Here is a 16,865-nt window from a genome sequence, read left to right as displayed (position 1 = left end):
TATTCCCAATGTTTAAAAAAAAACTAAAGTGCTGGGTGTTTTTTATATTTTTCAAGCTCTTCTTCAGTTCTGATCAAAGCAATAGTCTATTCTTTGATGCCTACAGAAAAACAAATACATGCTGAAATTTGCAAACAATTTTGTCAAAGATTTTTTCAATTCACAATTTTTTACATAAAAGGTATAATTTTAATTTAATTATTTCCTTCTTAGATTATATAATTATATATTCATTTCAATATACAATATTAGGATAACAGATGAACCAAATTATTTTTATACAGCACTTGGAAAAACAGGTAAAAATAATCCCATAACTTGATGTGAACACATTCTTGTATAGAATATCACAGTACAAGAATGTGAACACATTCTTGTGCTGTGATATTCTATACTGCAGTGCACCTAAATCAGATGCATAATAATCTAAAGTAATAAACCAGACATCTGTAAATTACAACAAAATAATTTCTGAGTGCAAATGTCATTTTAAATTTTGTAAAGCATGTCAAAATATATTCTATTTATAACATCAGAGAACATGTCATAAATGAATGGAGTTATCCTCAGGCATTTTATATTTTTCAAACTCTTCTTCAGTTCTGGTGACAGCAGCAGTCAGTCTATTCTTTGATGCCTACAGAAAAACAAATACATGCTGAAATTTGCAAACAATTTTGTCATAAGATTTTTTTATTTTTTTCAATTCACAATTTTGTTTTTACATTAAAGGTATCATTTTAGTTGAGTTATTTCATTCTTAGATTATATAATTATATATTCATTTCAATACAAAATTGGAATTACAGATGAGCCAAATTATTTTCATACAGCACTTGAAAAACATCTGTAAATTACAACAAAATAAATGCTGTATATAAATAGAATATAGCATTAATGTAGGTTTTTTTTTTTCACTAGAGGTCGGGCCAGTAAAATAGCAGTTGATTAACATTTTTAACACGGTTATAATCACCATGTAACACTAACGTAAAGGAAAAAGCTCAATATTGATACCATCTTCTCCTGGGCCTCTATGGTTGGAGGCCCAGGAGAAGATGGTATTGTTTGTATTGTTTTCTTGTTCACTAAATCTTCAAGGATAAAGAAGTCTGTTGAATTATTTCAGATAATGGGCCTGTGAGCGGGTTGTCATCAATTGTACATAATACTTTATAGCATTTAAGCCATGAGTCTTATAAATTTATGTTTTTGTTTGAGGTTTATCAATATTCGTAATGAAATTGTTCCATTGAACTGTCTTTTGTGTGTTTCTCTTTTTGCTATTGCTCTTTTGTGTTTATATTCAATTTCATCCTGTATTTTGTTTGTGCTTAATCATTTTTTATAGACCTTCCTTTTTTTCATCTATGATTTTCCAGATTTCTGGGTCCCTGTTACAAAAACTTTTTCTTTTCAACTGTTTTGTTCATTCCCAAAATGTCTCAGGCTTGAATCTCCTAAAATACTGCAAAGATAGTTCCACTCTTCATTAATAGATTCATCTGAGGGTAGTTGCTGTAATTTTTCAGTTATTTTTTGCATAGTTTTCTTTTATTGGAGTCAGGTAATGAGCTGACTTTGAACCTAAGTGCTCAGTTGTCTAATGGATACTGGTACTTTATCCATCTTGGGGGAGGAACTGTATTGATGTCACACATAATCTGATTCCATTTCAAAACCTCAGAAGACTAACATCAAGAATGAATCTACCTATTTTATTATTTGCTATTGTATATTGTATAGTCTATAACAGATCCTCTTGCTATGTGAATTTATGAGCATCTGTGTTTTAACATTGTATTCATTATTCTTAGATTATTGTAGATAGAGAAATCGATTAATCTTTGGAAATTTATATTTTTCACTAATTCTCCAAAAGTTCTGACATGATTTTGGATTTTCATATTGTCTACACCAGTTTATTTTGGAGTTGTTATAGAAGTCTGAACGTTCCTCTTTTCTTCCCTCCTCTGGAACATAATCCAAGAACTGTGAGATATCCTTTATTAAGGTTCAAATGTGAGTTGTACTATTCTCTTTAAGGGATTTGTGAATCATGATCGATACTCTCTGGTCCTCTTATACTCCACTATAGATATGTATGTAGTTATTGGTTTCCTGATTTTTCTTCTTTGTTTCAGTTAATTACTGCAATTTTGATTTTCTTTTGATATAGAATTTCATCTATTCAGTTTTCTTTGTGAGATAAACTTCTTATATTCCACGTAGTAAAATGAGATAATCTTTGTCCAATCGGCACCTTCAGCTGGTCTAGGATCATTTTCATTTTGAGCAATCCTTGAATTCTTTGAGACTCTAAAGTAATTAGAATACTTGCGAATTGGTTAGCCAAAGCACAAGACACTATGTGCCTTGGCTAGCAACCCAAGATTTTCCCCCAATGATCAATGGTAGAATCCATACTGGCAAACATTCATTGAGATGCTGTCAGCTTGCTTAGAAGTTGAGTATTAATGGGTTTTTTCTGATACTTTAGAAATTTTATGGTAAAGATTTGTCATTCTAAGAATGTGTTGAATATAAAGCTGTAGGATAGATATTAGTGAAACAAGAATGAATAAAAAAAAAAAAGGTATCAACAATGGACCACAAACAGAACAAAGCTAAGAAATGCCATCTTAATAAGAATACTTTTTGATATCCAGTTTGGATAAGATTCTTCTGTTTACACTTGCAAAAAAATAAAAAGAAGCAATGAATGTTGTTTAGAAATGTAAGAGGTTTAATAAGATGATACCTGCAGGGATATGAATATGAAGCCATCCCTCCTTCATAGATATCTATTCAACACAACCATCTAAGCAAAAGCAGGTTGGAAAAAAAGTTTTGCTTAATATCCAGCACTTTCGCTATTGCAAGTCGGGTCTAGCAGACCATGCTTTGGATACCCCCCCCCCCCCCTACACACAGGATCAATTGGAAAAAAACAAAAGTGCTGCACAGAAGCTTTTACAAATCAGAGAGGTTGTTCCTAGAGTCAACAGAAACCTTGAAGCATACTCCAAACCTCCAACAAAGTATGGCTGTATAAATCTACCAAAGATTTGGGAGACAGTCATCCTAAGACCAGATTAATACCTGCTTTCTCTCTCATTTTTTTTTTTTCTTCCCAACTTATTGGGGAAATGCCTAATTAGGACTTTAGTCTATGTTGCACGTTACAATTGCTCATACTAGTTACACTGGATTGCAGTTGTCTCGCTACTGTAACCAACTTTGTTTATGTGCTCTGAAGATGCTGGATAGAATAACAGCAAAATATTAACAATTAAGTCAATAAATAGTTATTTTCTTATCAATCTGTGCTCGCATCTATACTGTTAAAATCCAATCAACAAGAATGATATTTTATTCCTTCTGATTCTGTGTGTGAATTATTGATATTGATTTACAGTTTAATGGCACAAAGATTACTAGGATCATACTGCACCAGGTGAAAGTAATCTGATATATAAACAAGTGTAAAAAGGTGCAGTTTTTGATTATGGCACAAGTATGGCTGTGGTCATACATTCTTATCTATATCCTAACTTGTATATTGCTATGATCATACCAGTATACAAGTTAGGATATAGATAGGAATGTATATATAAATGTTCTAAAAAAAAAAAAGGTGTACAAAACAAGTACAAAAAAGATGAATAAAAGCAGGTGTTAAACAAAGAACTGTGAAAAGTTCATGGAACATATATAAGACTAGGCATTAAAAGGGTATATACAAGAAACAACATAAACAATCTATATATGGTAAAATACATTGTCTATAAAAAATTTAAAAATGAAAGATTTGTTGAGTCTGATAATATCTGCCTGAGAACCCCATTATAAATACAGCTAAAAGATGACTGTGCTCAATAATGAAATAAAGGCAGTCAATTAAAAAAAATTGAGTAGTACACTGCTTGGAAAGAAATGAACAGATGACAGTGTGAGGAACAAACAGTCAATGGCACCTACCTTCATAACATGTGTACTGCTCATTTTTTTTTTTTTCTTCTAACCTTTGGCATGATTGGGAGTAAGCAAGGTGATCTCCCTCACAATTAGGACGTAAAGGCGGCTTGCTCTTACAGTCCTTGTTTTCATGATGTTTAATGCCACATCAGGCACAGATGGCAGAGCAATGACTGGAAGTTTGACAATTTCCATACTTTTGTCATTTAAAGCACTACTAAGGATTCAGGATATAGAGCAGTTTAGAATCCTACTCAACAGATGTTGGTGGTTTAGGTGTATTGAAAGTAAGGATGATGTTCCTACTGGGAACCGGGTGACCATCCCTACATATGAAGTGGCCGTTACTCCTTGGTCTTCATTGTAAAGCAGATCTCGTCGTCTGGAACATTAACGAGATACCACTCCAAAATTTCTTCAAAAATAATTCAGTTTTGTGGGGTATGCCGTGATTGGCATTCCCCTAGTAGATATTATGTGGAGGAAATTCTGTGATTGAGTTTATGATGTCCCTTGAACAGAGTTTTTTTTAAGGATCCAGTGCACCATTCTTGATGAGAAAGGTGACAGTTTTAAGTGCTTGTTCAAGAATTGAGTATAGTATTAAAAAATTGGTATTGTTGCTGTCACTGATTTTTTTTTTTATTTTGTTCTCATTTGATATTTTGATCATTTCTTGACAAGGTTTGGGCTTCCTGTTGGCCCCCTGATACACAAGAGGATGAAGTGTTCATTCTCAAGCGGAGTTTAGTTTGACACCAGAATTCTCCCCTCCACGACATATGGAGGTCCACTCTCTGGCATACAATGACTGTGCTAGGGAATAGAATGCTAGGGCTATCCCATACACTATATACCAGCACCACTGCAAGCCTTGAACCTTGTCCTCAAGACCATGGGGAAGGGGATTTACTGCAAAAACATTTACAATTGCAGACAAGCCTACTAGCTGATTGATCCTGGCCAGGACATCCAGGACTGCTCATCTTGCTGAAGCAGAGACCAAGTAGGATCGCCCTTTCTGTGTGATCCATGGACTACCAGATTGTGCATTGCGATGTTGAGCATTAGGTGTGTGTGTGTATTGTATATATAAATATAATGCAGCCAATGAAATAAACCAATTAAGTTCAAACCTGTATTTCTTTTAGGAAACTGATGCTCAGTGCTGCTACCTTTTTCAAGAAATCATTTCCAGCCTTAACATATTCTTGGAAAGATTTCTCTTTCTTTTCCAACCTGTAAACAGTTAAAAACAAAACTTACTTAATTTGAAAATGAAGCAAGAGTTGAAGTATACATATATATAGCTAAAAAAAAAAGTAATATAATATCCAGATCTGTTTCCTCACAGAAATTTCCTCATTACCACAACACTGATAACTGCAAGTTGGAGTGAAAAGAAATGGGAAACATATTCTACTTCTAATTGTTAATAAAATACAGTACAGCTAAACCTCTTTTTACACGATAGATACATTCCTAAAAATTACACATAAAAAGAACTACTGACACCATAGAAAAAGTGAAGATTGGTTCCAAGCCTAAAATATAAGCAAAATAATGAAAAAACAAACATTAAATTCATTAGAATCATAAGATTTTTTATTTACATTTCATGGAGAACACACACATACATATAATGAATTTTAATAACTTAAAAAAAAAAAAACATTCATTTCAGTTGTTTGCTGAGGATTCTATAAAAAAATTGTTATTCGCTATCAGTTTCTGACAATAAACGCAAAAGCTTTCAGTTTTGTGAGACTGTAATATCACTAGAACTACTAGTTATGGTATTATCGTCATCGACTTCCGCCTCAACTTGTGGAATTCTTCTTGTCATGTCTTGAACAAAAGTACCACTGGTTGTTTCAGTAGTTTTAGGCATGAACTCAGTTATTAATCGCTGTGTTGATGCTTTAGATAAGTCGTGATATAATTCTATGTATGAAGACATTAACAACTTAAGCTCACGTGAAAACTTCCCAGAAAGTTCTTCATTTGGATCATGTCGGGCAAAATAATTGCCTAAATTACTGGCCAGTTTAAGACCTTCTTTAATTATATCAGCAGTAAAAGTAGGATTATCTTGATCATTATCTTCTTCGCTTTGAGTAGTCTCAGAAATAATCTCCACTATTTCGTCTTTGCTAAGAGGTTTATCAATTAACAATTCTTTGATATCTGCCGAAGCAAGATCATCGAATCCTTCTCCGCCGATTTCACATGCCAAATTTATTATATTGGGGAATTCTGCAGTATGATTGAAGGGAACAGGAGCATTCTCTTTAACACATGCGGGCCAAATAGCTTTCCAACATGCATTCATAGTTTCTGGTCTCAGTTCAGATAACGATAATCGAACCTGATCAATACAATCCATAATTGAAAATTTTTTCCACACATCCATAACTGACAGCAGTGTTTCATCATCATTTAGCTTGTTCAAAACGTACTGAAATGTTCGTCTGACATAATATGTTTTAAAAGTTGCAATTATACCCTGATCTAGAGGTTGTAGCAATGATGTATTGGGCGGCAGAAAAAAAAATTGCACATTTGGGTGTTCGATGGCAGGATGACCGGGTGCATTATCAAGAATCAAAAGCAATTTAAATTCTAGACCCTTGTCATTCAAATAGCATCTAACTTCTGGCACAAAATATTCGTGGAACCACTTAGTGAAAATATCAATGGTCACCCAAGCTTTTTTGTTGGTCATCCAATGAACTGGCAATTTTTGAAAATCTACGCCTTTCATTGGCCGTGGTCTTAATGATCGATTTATGAGCAGTGGTTTTAACATCTGATCTCCTGAAGCGTTCGAACAAAATAGGAGTGTTATGCGATCCTTTGCTGCTTTGAACCCATCAACAGTTTTTGCATTTTTGATAGGTATGTTCTGTTTGGCATTTTTTTCCAGAAAAGGCCGGTTCCATCCATATTCCAAACTTGTTCACGAGTGTAACCTCCATCTTCAATTTTTTAGCAAGTTTTTGTGGAAATGCTTTAGCAGCTGTTTCATCAGCAGAAGCCATTTCACCTTTAATTTTTATATTATGAAGAGCATGTCTTTTAATAAACTTAGCCAGTCAACCATTGCTTGCATGAAATTCATATTTTTTCCTCGATTGAGATGAAGTATCTGGCTGCAGTTTTTTAATCTGTTCATAAAATCTCAATGATGATTGATTGATGGAATTTCTGTCAACTGATATTCTTTTTTTGTACATTATCTTCTATCCACATCACTAAAGCTTTTTCGGCCTTTTCTAGAACAACATCTCTTGTGTATATTTTCACACTCGATTTTGTACCAGAACATACTGCTTTTCTAATAGCCTCTTCATTTTTCTTTATATATCTGAAAATTGCTTCACGGACTCCAAAATGCTTATCCACCACAGTCATTGCACCTTCCCCAGTTTGAAGACTATCTAAAATTTGAATTTTTATATCCAAGGAAACTACTTTCCTTTTTTTTTTTTTTGTTATCGGCAACGTGAGGGATGGATTAAAATCTTCAGTTAATGAAATGAAAGTTTGAAAATTACATATAGCTTATCATTTATTATTTCTTGGCAAAATTATTAATTTTATAAAGCGATTTTTATTTTAATTTCACTTAGAAAATACAAAAAATGCGTGTTAACTGTTTTCTCTACTCAAACACCAAATTCAAACTGCTTTTTTATGCGCATTCAGTTATGTACTGTAATTCGGGGAATTCCCAATAAATGAAATTCATAAGAATTTAGAATTTTCTTAATTGAAACGAGAATGCACTTCTACAAAATTCTCAGAATTTTCTTGAATTATGGATTTTTTCCTAACTTAGAATTTAATTTGATTGCATAAAAAAAAATTATTTTGGATATCCCAATTCGCATAAAAAGAGGTTTAGGTGTATATGGAATGATTACTACTGATATTAAAAAAAATATATATTTTAAAACAGACAATCATGTTCAAGCAGACTGCTTCCTGTTACGTTTGTTCCTATAAAAATGTTTGACTTTTTTACTTTCTCAATCAGGTTAATGTACCTCACCAAAAACACGAAACGTTGCATCATAACCATCCATGATAACATATCCAATGAATGTTTCTGTCCCAGACACATATTCATTTTATCATTTGCTTTTAACTTCTGCATCAACTGAATTTTTTAAGCTGCAATCTTGCAAATAGCATGATGTGCAATACAACATGGAATGTACAACTCATAACTGGCTTAACTGGATTTGCAAGAACCACATTAAAATGTTTATCCCCATTAATTCAAGCTGATTCACATTCATCACATTCACAAAACAAAATTACAAAACCATGATTTCTGCCTGATTCTTTGTTGCAAGTAACTGGAAATTGCAAAACTAACTGTGCTTTTTATATACTAGAAATGGTGTCATTTTATACTTATCAAAATGCATGTGCAGTACACTATATTAGGCAGAGTCATTTGCTCTGTGGGGTCGTAAAAATCTGGTGAGTTTCTGTATTTGGAGTGAGTATTCCATGATTCTGTCGATGTTAGTTTAAAATACATTACCATTTCGTAACTGACCAATTTTACCAGACAGGCAGAATTATCAATGAAACTTTCCATTAAGGGAGTGCTTAATAATCACAGCTGAATAACTGGAAGGACACCTCCAATTAGCCTTTTAAGGAATGCAGAGAACCAACCTGGCTTCTGAGCTAATGTGCTATCCTCACTTTCTTGTAATGCACCCTATTAGGTATCTACCTAGATACTGAATGAACAAGAATGAGCTGGCAATTTGGAATCAGCTGACCAAATTGTATTCTTATTGGCTTAAACCAAATACAAAATGACAATACAACATTACAGAATTTCATGACAGCTGGGATGTTGCTGGTTGAACAAAGCCCCATTGTTTTGTCAGGGAACCAGGGTGAACAGCAAAAAGACAGTTACTGGAATAAATCCCAACTAAGCATCAGTAGAGTTTAAGACTGGCACCATCAATAGAAAAGAATGGAACAAGCAGAAGAAATGGATTAGTATGAGATTGGCATAATAGGAGTTACCAAAACAAAGAAACTAACAACAGGATGAAATCATGCTAAGCAACAAATCTAAGATGTTATAGTCAGGCAGTACAAGCAGGGAAAAAGGAGTAGCTATAGTATTCAACACTAAATACGAGGATAATCTTGAATGTCAGGCAATATTAAGTAGAGTGATGGACAAATATCAGAATGGGAAACTGGACAATGAGACATTTGTGCCTCTAGTCTCACAAAAGATTCTACTAAGAAGGAAGTGAGGACTTTCTTGAGGCATTACAGAAAGCAGCTCCGATATACAAGGGACCTGATATACAAGGTAGATCTAGGGAAGGTGGTTAGTCTTTGGTGGAGTGGATAAAGGATGCTAATTTTTTATATGGTTTATAACAGGAAGTCAGGTCATATTTTTTTTAAGATTTTAAATAACTTTTCAGAGGTGCCCTGGATATAGGGAATGGTGATGGATTTAGTGTGTAATCTTTGTTATGAATGGGGGGGGGTAACTGGTTTTAATATTTTTTGGATTTTTTTTTAGGGGTTGTAGCCATTGGCTAAGAAAGTGTTAAAGATGTGGTTTAGTTCAGTGGCTAGGGCATTGTCATCTGAACAGATTAATTTTGCCCTGTTATATAGTGTTTTCATAACCATATTGGTGTGGGGGGGTGGGAGATTACTGGTGAATGTATCTGCCTGTATGTGTTAGTTTTCTGTAAACACAGAAAACTAAGGATCCATCAGGCTGGCGAAAGATTAGAGTGTCTAGGAAAGGGAGACTTGTTTTCACTTTTTCCAAGGTGAACTGGATTCTGGGGTGTTGGTTGTTTAAGTGTGTTAAAGAGTGGAATGGAGTGTCTCTGAGCCATGTGGCCAAATAACAAACACATCATCAACATATCGAAGCCAAATAGTGAGTGGGTTTTTGTGGGGCTGAGTTTAAGGCTTTCTATTCAAAAGTCTCCATAAAGAAGTTGGCCAGGGGTGGAGAGAGTGGTGAACCCATGGCTATCTCCTTTATCTGTTTGTAGAATTTTCCTTGCCAAATGAAATAGCCTAAGATCATTGTGAACTGAAATAGGGCTGAGATATTGGGAGGAAATTTGGCTTGGATGAGCTCTAAGGTTTTCTTGAGTGGGACATTTGTGAATAGGGAGGAGACCTCAAAACTGACCATTAAGTCAGTATGTTGGAGTGAGAGTTTTCTATACTGGCTTTGAAGTGGGCTGAGTTTTCTGTGTGTGATGGTGTGTTGCCAGTATAGTGTGTGAGTACTTTGGCTAATTTGTATGTGGGGAATCAATTCCAAATATGGGATGTAATGTCACATTTTGTTTATGCATTTTCTGAAGTCCATATATTCGGGGTGTGTGTGTGGGGGTCTAGAGTTAAAAGGTTTTAGTTTGTTGGTAACTTCCACAGGCCAAGAGGTGACCTTCTTAAGGAGCCTTTGTACTAATTTGGGAGCAGGTGGGATTATACTCAATAGGGAGATAGGTAGCCCGATCTAACAATAAAGCATTAAGCTTACCTGTGTAGTCGGTTTGGTTGAGAACCACAGTGGCATTTCCTTTATCCACTTTGGCGATTACTATTTCTTTGTTTTTCTTCATTTCTATTAGAGCTTTATATTCTCCTTTGGATTAGGTTGGTTTTTGGTGGTCTTGCTTTGGTGAGAACACCGGCTACATCCAGTCTGACATTCACGGATACCACGTTCTATCTGAATCATTTCTTCGGTCGGTATTTTCTTTGGAGATATGGCGAAATTGTGGCCATGTGCCAGTGTGTTGAGTGCCTCAGGCTTCAAAGTGATGGACGAAAGGTTGATTACAGTGTTGAGAGGTCGTTGAGGTTCGGAGGTAAAGTCCTTTTTCAGGTTTTCAAATTTCTTGATGTGCCGACTTCGTATCTTTTCAAATACTTTTGCTACCGAAGCACACAAGACATCGTAGAGAATTGTCCAAAGGTTGTGGTTCAGTGTGCCAGAAAGCTCCTCCTCTAGCACCCGAATAACTTTGTCGGCAAGGAGAACATGCATAGTGCAAAGCTGATGCAGTTATAAATGTGGAGAGCCTTCTGTGAAGAGAAACGGTGCTTGAATTTACTAGCAACACACCAACACACATACAAAAAACTCAGCCTACTTCAAAGCCAGTATAGAAAACCTCTCACTCCAACATACTGACTTAATGGTCAGTTTTGACATCTCCTCCCTATTCACAAATGTTCCACTTAAGGAAACCTTAAAGCTCATCCAAGCTAAATTTCCTCCCAACACTTCAGCCCTATTGCAGTTCACAACGATCTCAGGCTATTTCGTTTGGCAAGGAAAATTCTACAAACAGATAGAGGGGCCAGCCTTTATGGAGAAAGCCTTAAACTCAGCCCCACAAAAACCCACTATTTGGCTGCGCTATATTGATGATGTGTTTGTTATTTGGCCGCATGGCTCAGAGACACTCCACTCCTTCTTAACACACTTAAACAACCAACACCCCAGAATCCAGTTCACTTTGGAAAAAGAAGAAAATGACAGTCTCCCTTTTCTAGATACTCTAATCGCTCGCCAGCCTGATGGATTCTTGGTTTTCTGTATTTACAGAAAACCAACCCATACAGGCAGATACATTTACCAGCAATCTTACACCCCCCCCCCCCCTCACAACAATATGGGGTTATAAAAACACTATATGACAGGGCAAAATTAATCTGTTCAGATGACAATGCCCTAGTCACTGAACTAAGCCACATCTTTAGCACTTTCTTAGCCAATGGCTACAACCCCTAAAAAATCCAAAAAATATTAAAACCAGTTATCCCCCCCCCCCTTCATAATAAAGATTACACTAAATCAATCACCATTCCCTATATCTAGGGCACCTCAGAAAAGTTATTCAAAATCTTAAAAAAATATGACCCAACTTCCTGTTACAAACCATATAAAAAATTAGCATCCCTTATCCGCTCCACCTCCCCTAGACCACCTACCTGGTGTATACCAGGTTACTTGCAGTTGTAAACTATCCTACTTTGACCAAACAGGCAGGACAGCAAATGTCAGGATTTCAGAATACAAAGACTACATCTGGTTTCACCAGTACAGCCACTCTGGTCTGGCAGACCATGCTCTGGATACCCGCCACAGAATACATTGGAAGAAAGCTACATTAATACACCGAAGCAAATTTAAATATGAAAGACTGTTCATGGAATCAGACTCAGCTCTAAAAACACTTTCCAAACCTCAACAAATTTGGGTGTACGAGACTGCCCCAAATTTGGGAAGCCTGCATCATGAGAACTTCAGCCCAACAGCCAAGACAACTCAATATAGCCTGCTAGAGCACACCTTTAGGACTCTAGGAACAACATTAGTTTTCTCTCTTCTGCCTCATTTGCTTTTTGTAGTGCCTGCGTGCACGTGTCATAGTTATGTTCTCATGAAGATGGCAATGTGACATTGCTGAAATATAGGAAGTATTCATTAAAGTTTCTTTTAATAATATTCCAGTATATATTGTAAATTCCTTAAATAATTTACTTGTCATGTCAGGATTTGATGATGAAACAAAGGATAAAATGCTTTTTCGGATGAGTGAGCAAATGTGTTGTAAATGTACCTCTAAATAAGTGGTATATAGGTAAAAACATATCATATATAGGTGAAATTTCATCCTTAGATTGACTTATTAGTGTTGATGTTTATGTTATGCCATGTCACTCAGTAGGTCCTGTCCATGATTTCTACCTGATTCTTGTTGCAAATAACTGGCAATTAATTACAAAACTAGTGGGCAACAGCATACAATTGGCAGATGATATAAAAAGATGTTAAAGCAAACAATTCTTTGAGAAAATCAGAAAATCCTTCTTCCTTAGAGAAAATCCTATACATGGAAATACTCTTAATATTATGTTTGTGTGTTTTTATTTTAAAAGAATGATAAAGTATTTACTATATTATGAGGTTACAACTGCTCTACTCCCCAAATTCCATTCTTCCAGTGTACTGGTACGTCAGTGTATCATCATTATCAAATTCCTGCCATGTACCCTCAAGGGGTGTACAGGATATGATAGTACTACATGAAAAATTTACATCATTACTAACTTCCTATCTACAATTTTCCTCCAAATCAGTCTATTACTTGTCAAGACTCCAACATTATCAGATCTTATATTTCTATCATCTAAGGCACTTTGTACCGTATCAATCTACTTATATCTTGGTCTTCCTCTGGGTCGTTTTCCTGCCAACCTGGCAGAGAACACTTGTTTTGCTAATCTTTCCTCGTCCATTCTGTTTAGGTGACCATACCACCTGAGATTAGCTCTGCTAACGCACTCCTGGATGCAGACAATGTCAAGTTCTTTCCTAATATCCTCGTTTTTAATATGATATTGCCATTGATGCCATCTGTTCACGCCTATAATCTTTCTCAGGCCTCTCATATCTGCGGTCTCTAGTCTTTGGTCAAGTGTTTTACTTCTGACCCAGCTCTCAGATCCATAAGTTAAAACTTGTTTGAACACTGCCTTGTATATAGCTAATTTAGTGTTCCAACTAATTTCTCTCTTATTCCATATGAATTTATTCAATTGACTTCCTACCATACCAGCTTTGTTGATTCTGTTGTCTATTTCTATATTTAATATACCATCTTCACTAAAAATCGTGCCTAAGTAGCTGAAATGTTTTACTTGTTCCACAGGTCCTCCATTCACAACACAGTTGACATTTTCAATGATTCTGCCTATTTTCATTGTCGACCTTCATACCATATGTATTACAACAGTTATTCAATTTAGTCAGAGAATCTTGCAGACTTGTAGCGGATTTATTTAGAAGTATAACATAGGCTGCATAAAGTAAAGAGCTGACATTAACATCTCCAATTTTGATATCATGTTTAATACCACTTTCCTTCATAATGTGATCCACGTAGATAATGAATAACAGAGGGTATAATGTACATCCTTGTCTCACACCAGATTTAACATTAAACCATCTTCCTGTACTTCCTTCAATTCTAACTGCTGACTTACAACTCAAATAAAGAGTAAGTATTGCTCGATATAATGCCCCATTGACACCAATCAACAAATCGGTTCCTGAACATATTTTACAAACAAAAAATGCACTGGTTTCCTTAGAGAATCTTGTTCCCGAACAGGCTGCCACGTGCTCAGGGATATGAGTTAATCAAAAGCTTGTGCTGGGATTGATTCATAGTGAATGCTAATCTAATGGGAATTTGTTTATAGTTAAGAATAAATAACTTTTTTTTCTCATCATTTTGTGTTTAGTTATCTTTATCTTTCCTCTGTCTTCTGTAAAACTGAGCAAAAAAGAACTATTCTAGTTATAAACAATGAATTGGGTTCTAACCCACAAACACTCACATCCAAGACCATTATTAATAGAAATGCTTCTGATAAGCTAATAATGGCTCAAATTAAATAAAAAAATCCTAAATTATATTTTCAACTCATGTGTGCAACTACTTTTGTATTGTACAAAACACTAACTTACTAAATCTATACACCCTATACATGAGTATATGACAGAAACTCAATTTTTTATTTGTAGAAAACTCAGTTTTGAGCCTTATGCTTGATATTGAATTTTTTTTTAGACTTTGGATTACAACAAAATGCATATTTAGTTTTCACAGTTCTAGAACTTATTTTACAAAGCATAAACAAGCGGAGAGTGCTATCATCAGCAAAACAATGAATAGGGTTTGCAGTCAATGACAGCAGGTCATTTATATAAATCAAGAAGAGGGTGGATGAAATGACAGAGTCCTGAGGGACACTAGCACTGACGAGAGGAGAGAATACCATCCACCAGTATATGTAGAGATTGATATGAGAGAAAACTGGCAATCACTTACATCCGACAAAGGCAAGTGACAGTTGTGGCAGATCTAAACAATGCTCCCTATGTAAATAGACTGATTCTCTGTGTGCTTCAGAAACTAGCTGATTGTGTAAAAAAGAGAGAGGTGATAGAAACATGTTATTAAACAGGTTTTATAGGATTGATACTGAAGACTTCTCGGTACATGGCAAGGAGGAGGAGAACGAAGTCACCCATAGAAATTGTGTAAGAGTGCAATTAGCAAGGGTGTTAGGACTAGATTTTTTCCTTAGACGATGGTGAATAAGTTGCCAGAGGTGGCTGTAAGTGAATGAATCTAAGGTATGATAGGTATTGTGTGAATAAGAGCTAGTGTACAATAATGGATTTCCGGAGATGAGCCTTCTGAGCCCATGGAGATACCTGTATAATAATAATGCTTCTCTAACAATTGTACTGTATTAAACGAAACTCATAAAATGATATTAATATTGTAAGAGCATAAGCTATCCTAATTTTTAATATAAATGTTAAGCTATGCAGAATACCTTTATATAAAAAACACTGAAACATACTTACTCAACTTTCAACTCTTGAATTTCGACTTCTAATTCTTTTGGAAAAAATGATTTCTGGTGAATAGAATTAATTTGCTCACGAAGGTTATTTTGTTTACTCTGGAGAGCACTTAATTCAGATTCCATCTCCTATTAAAAAAAAAAAACTCGACTGAAATAAGATTTCTGAAATAAATCTTAAATTCTTGTACATCAAAATTGTACTCAAATTCTTTTTAAGGTTTCTTTGTTGTTACAAAGAAAATAAAGCAATGCATTCAATCTTTAACACAAGTCTCTTATAAGACCAATTCAATTACAAAAATATTCTGCAACAAAAGTTGGCAAAATAAATGAGCATGAATAATGTTCTATCTAATAATGATTAACATCAGATCTCTATGGAGTTATCATGATGGAAGGTCCTACTGTCACAAACAGCACTTATGAAACTGTGCTTTACATTCACTGTTTCTACACTCAGCATCCTCTCTGCCGATGCATTCCACCCACCCCCAACTATTCTCAATGCAAAAAACTAGCTCCTCACTCCCTTGATCACACCTTCCTTCTTTGTGCAGCCTTCAAGGATTTGCCTCTGAAGTTTCCTTTTCTATGAAAAATCTTCTCCACATTAATCCAGTAACAATTCCGTACCGACTTATGTCTCAACCATATCTCTCCTATTGCTAGATATCTATAAGACTCTGTAAATTGCATTTTCTCAATATTTTTTCATAACTAATGGTCCAGAGATCAGAAAGCAACTTCAACTGTTAGAAATGAATGACTAAGATAATCCCCTCATGGTCACTCACTAACTGGAATAAGATTCAACACCTCCTACCCACAAACCGTTTTTCTGTAAACCTATAGTACAGTAGTACCACGGGTGGGCTAAGGATTTTTCCCTACTTTTTGAATTTTTAAATATTTTTTGGTACTTTTTTTAAAAATGTATTGTACATTGTCTGGAAATCCTGCTCTAGAGACCAAACATGAAACTTATTCAAGCCACTTCAAGCTTCGATTTTTCATGTAACAACCAGCTCCAGCACACCACTGGTTATATCTGAGGGTCAATTCTTTGAAGCTGGTTCCAAGAAGGAAATGATTTCATAATTTTGATTTTTTTCTAGATATCAGAGATATTGATAGAGCTTTAACATAAATCTGCAATTTTCATTGATAACTTGTTCAACTATTACAGAATTTTTTAATGCTGTATTTAATGCTTTCACAATGTGTCATTTTGCACTCATGTATTAAGAGCAATATTCTGTTAATCATCCCATACTGTTCACCCACCACATTGATCTCTGGGTCAGCCACCAATTTCCAAAGTAAGAGCTAAAAGGAAGCCTCCTTTCTGGATAATAAAACAGCAAAAAGAGAATATTATAAATTAAAGATACACAAGAAATTATATT

At 35.0% G+C, this 16,865-nt stretch overlaps 1 protein-coding gene across 2 annotated transcripts in view; it reads right to left on the bottom strand.

Annotated features, from left to right (window-relative positions):
- Positions 1–279: 279 nt before the first annotated feature.
- The window catches only part of LOC150110573 (kinetochore protein NDC80 homolog), a 201,158-nt gene continuing 184,572 nt past the window's right edge, over positions 280–16,865 (bottom strand). For both annotated transcript variants that reach the window (XM_090394897.1, XM_090394906.1), the window contains exons 13-15: positions 15,458–15,585; positions 5,115–5,217; positions 280–637 (exon numbers count right to left, since the gene is read on the bottom strand). In XM_090394897.1, the coding sequence (XP_090251023.1) occupies positions 545–637; positions 5,115–5,217; positions 15,458–15,585 (324 nt within the window). In that variant the 3' untranslated portion in view covers positions 280–544. The remainder of the gene's footprint in view (positions 638–5,114; positions 5,218–15,457; positions 15,586–16,865) is intronic.

This window comes from Typopeltis vanoorti, chromosome 1, assembly GCF_054136105.1.
Source record: "Typopeltis vanoorti isolate ZY-2024b chromosome 1, IOZ_Tvanoo_1.0, whole genome shotgun sequence".
NCBI lineage: Eukaryota > Metazoa > Arthropoda > Arachnida > Uropygi > Thelyphonidae > Typopeltis > Typopeltis vanoorti.
This window is presented reverse-complemented; position numbering and strand designations above follow the sequence as displayed.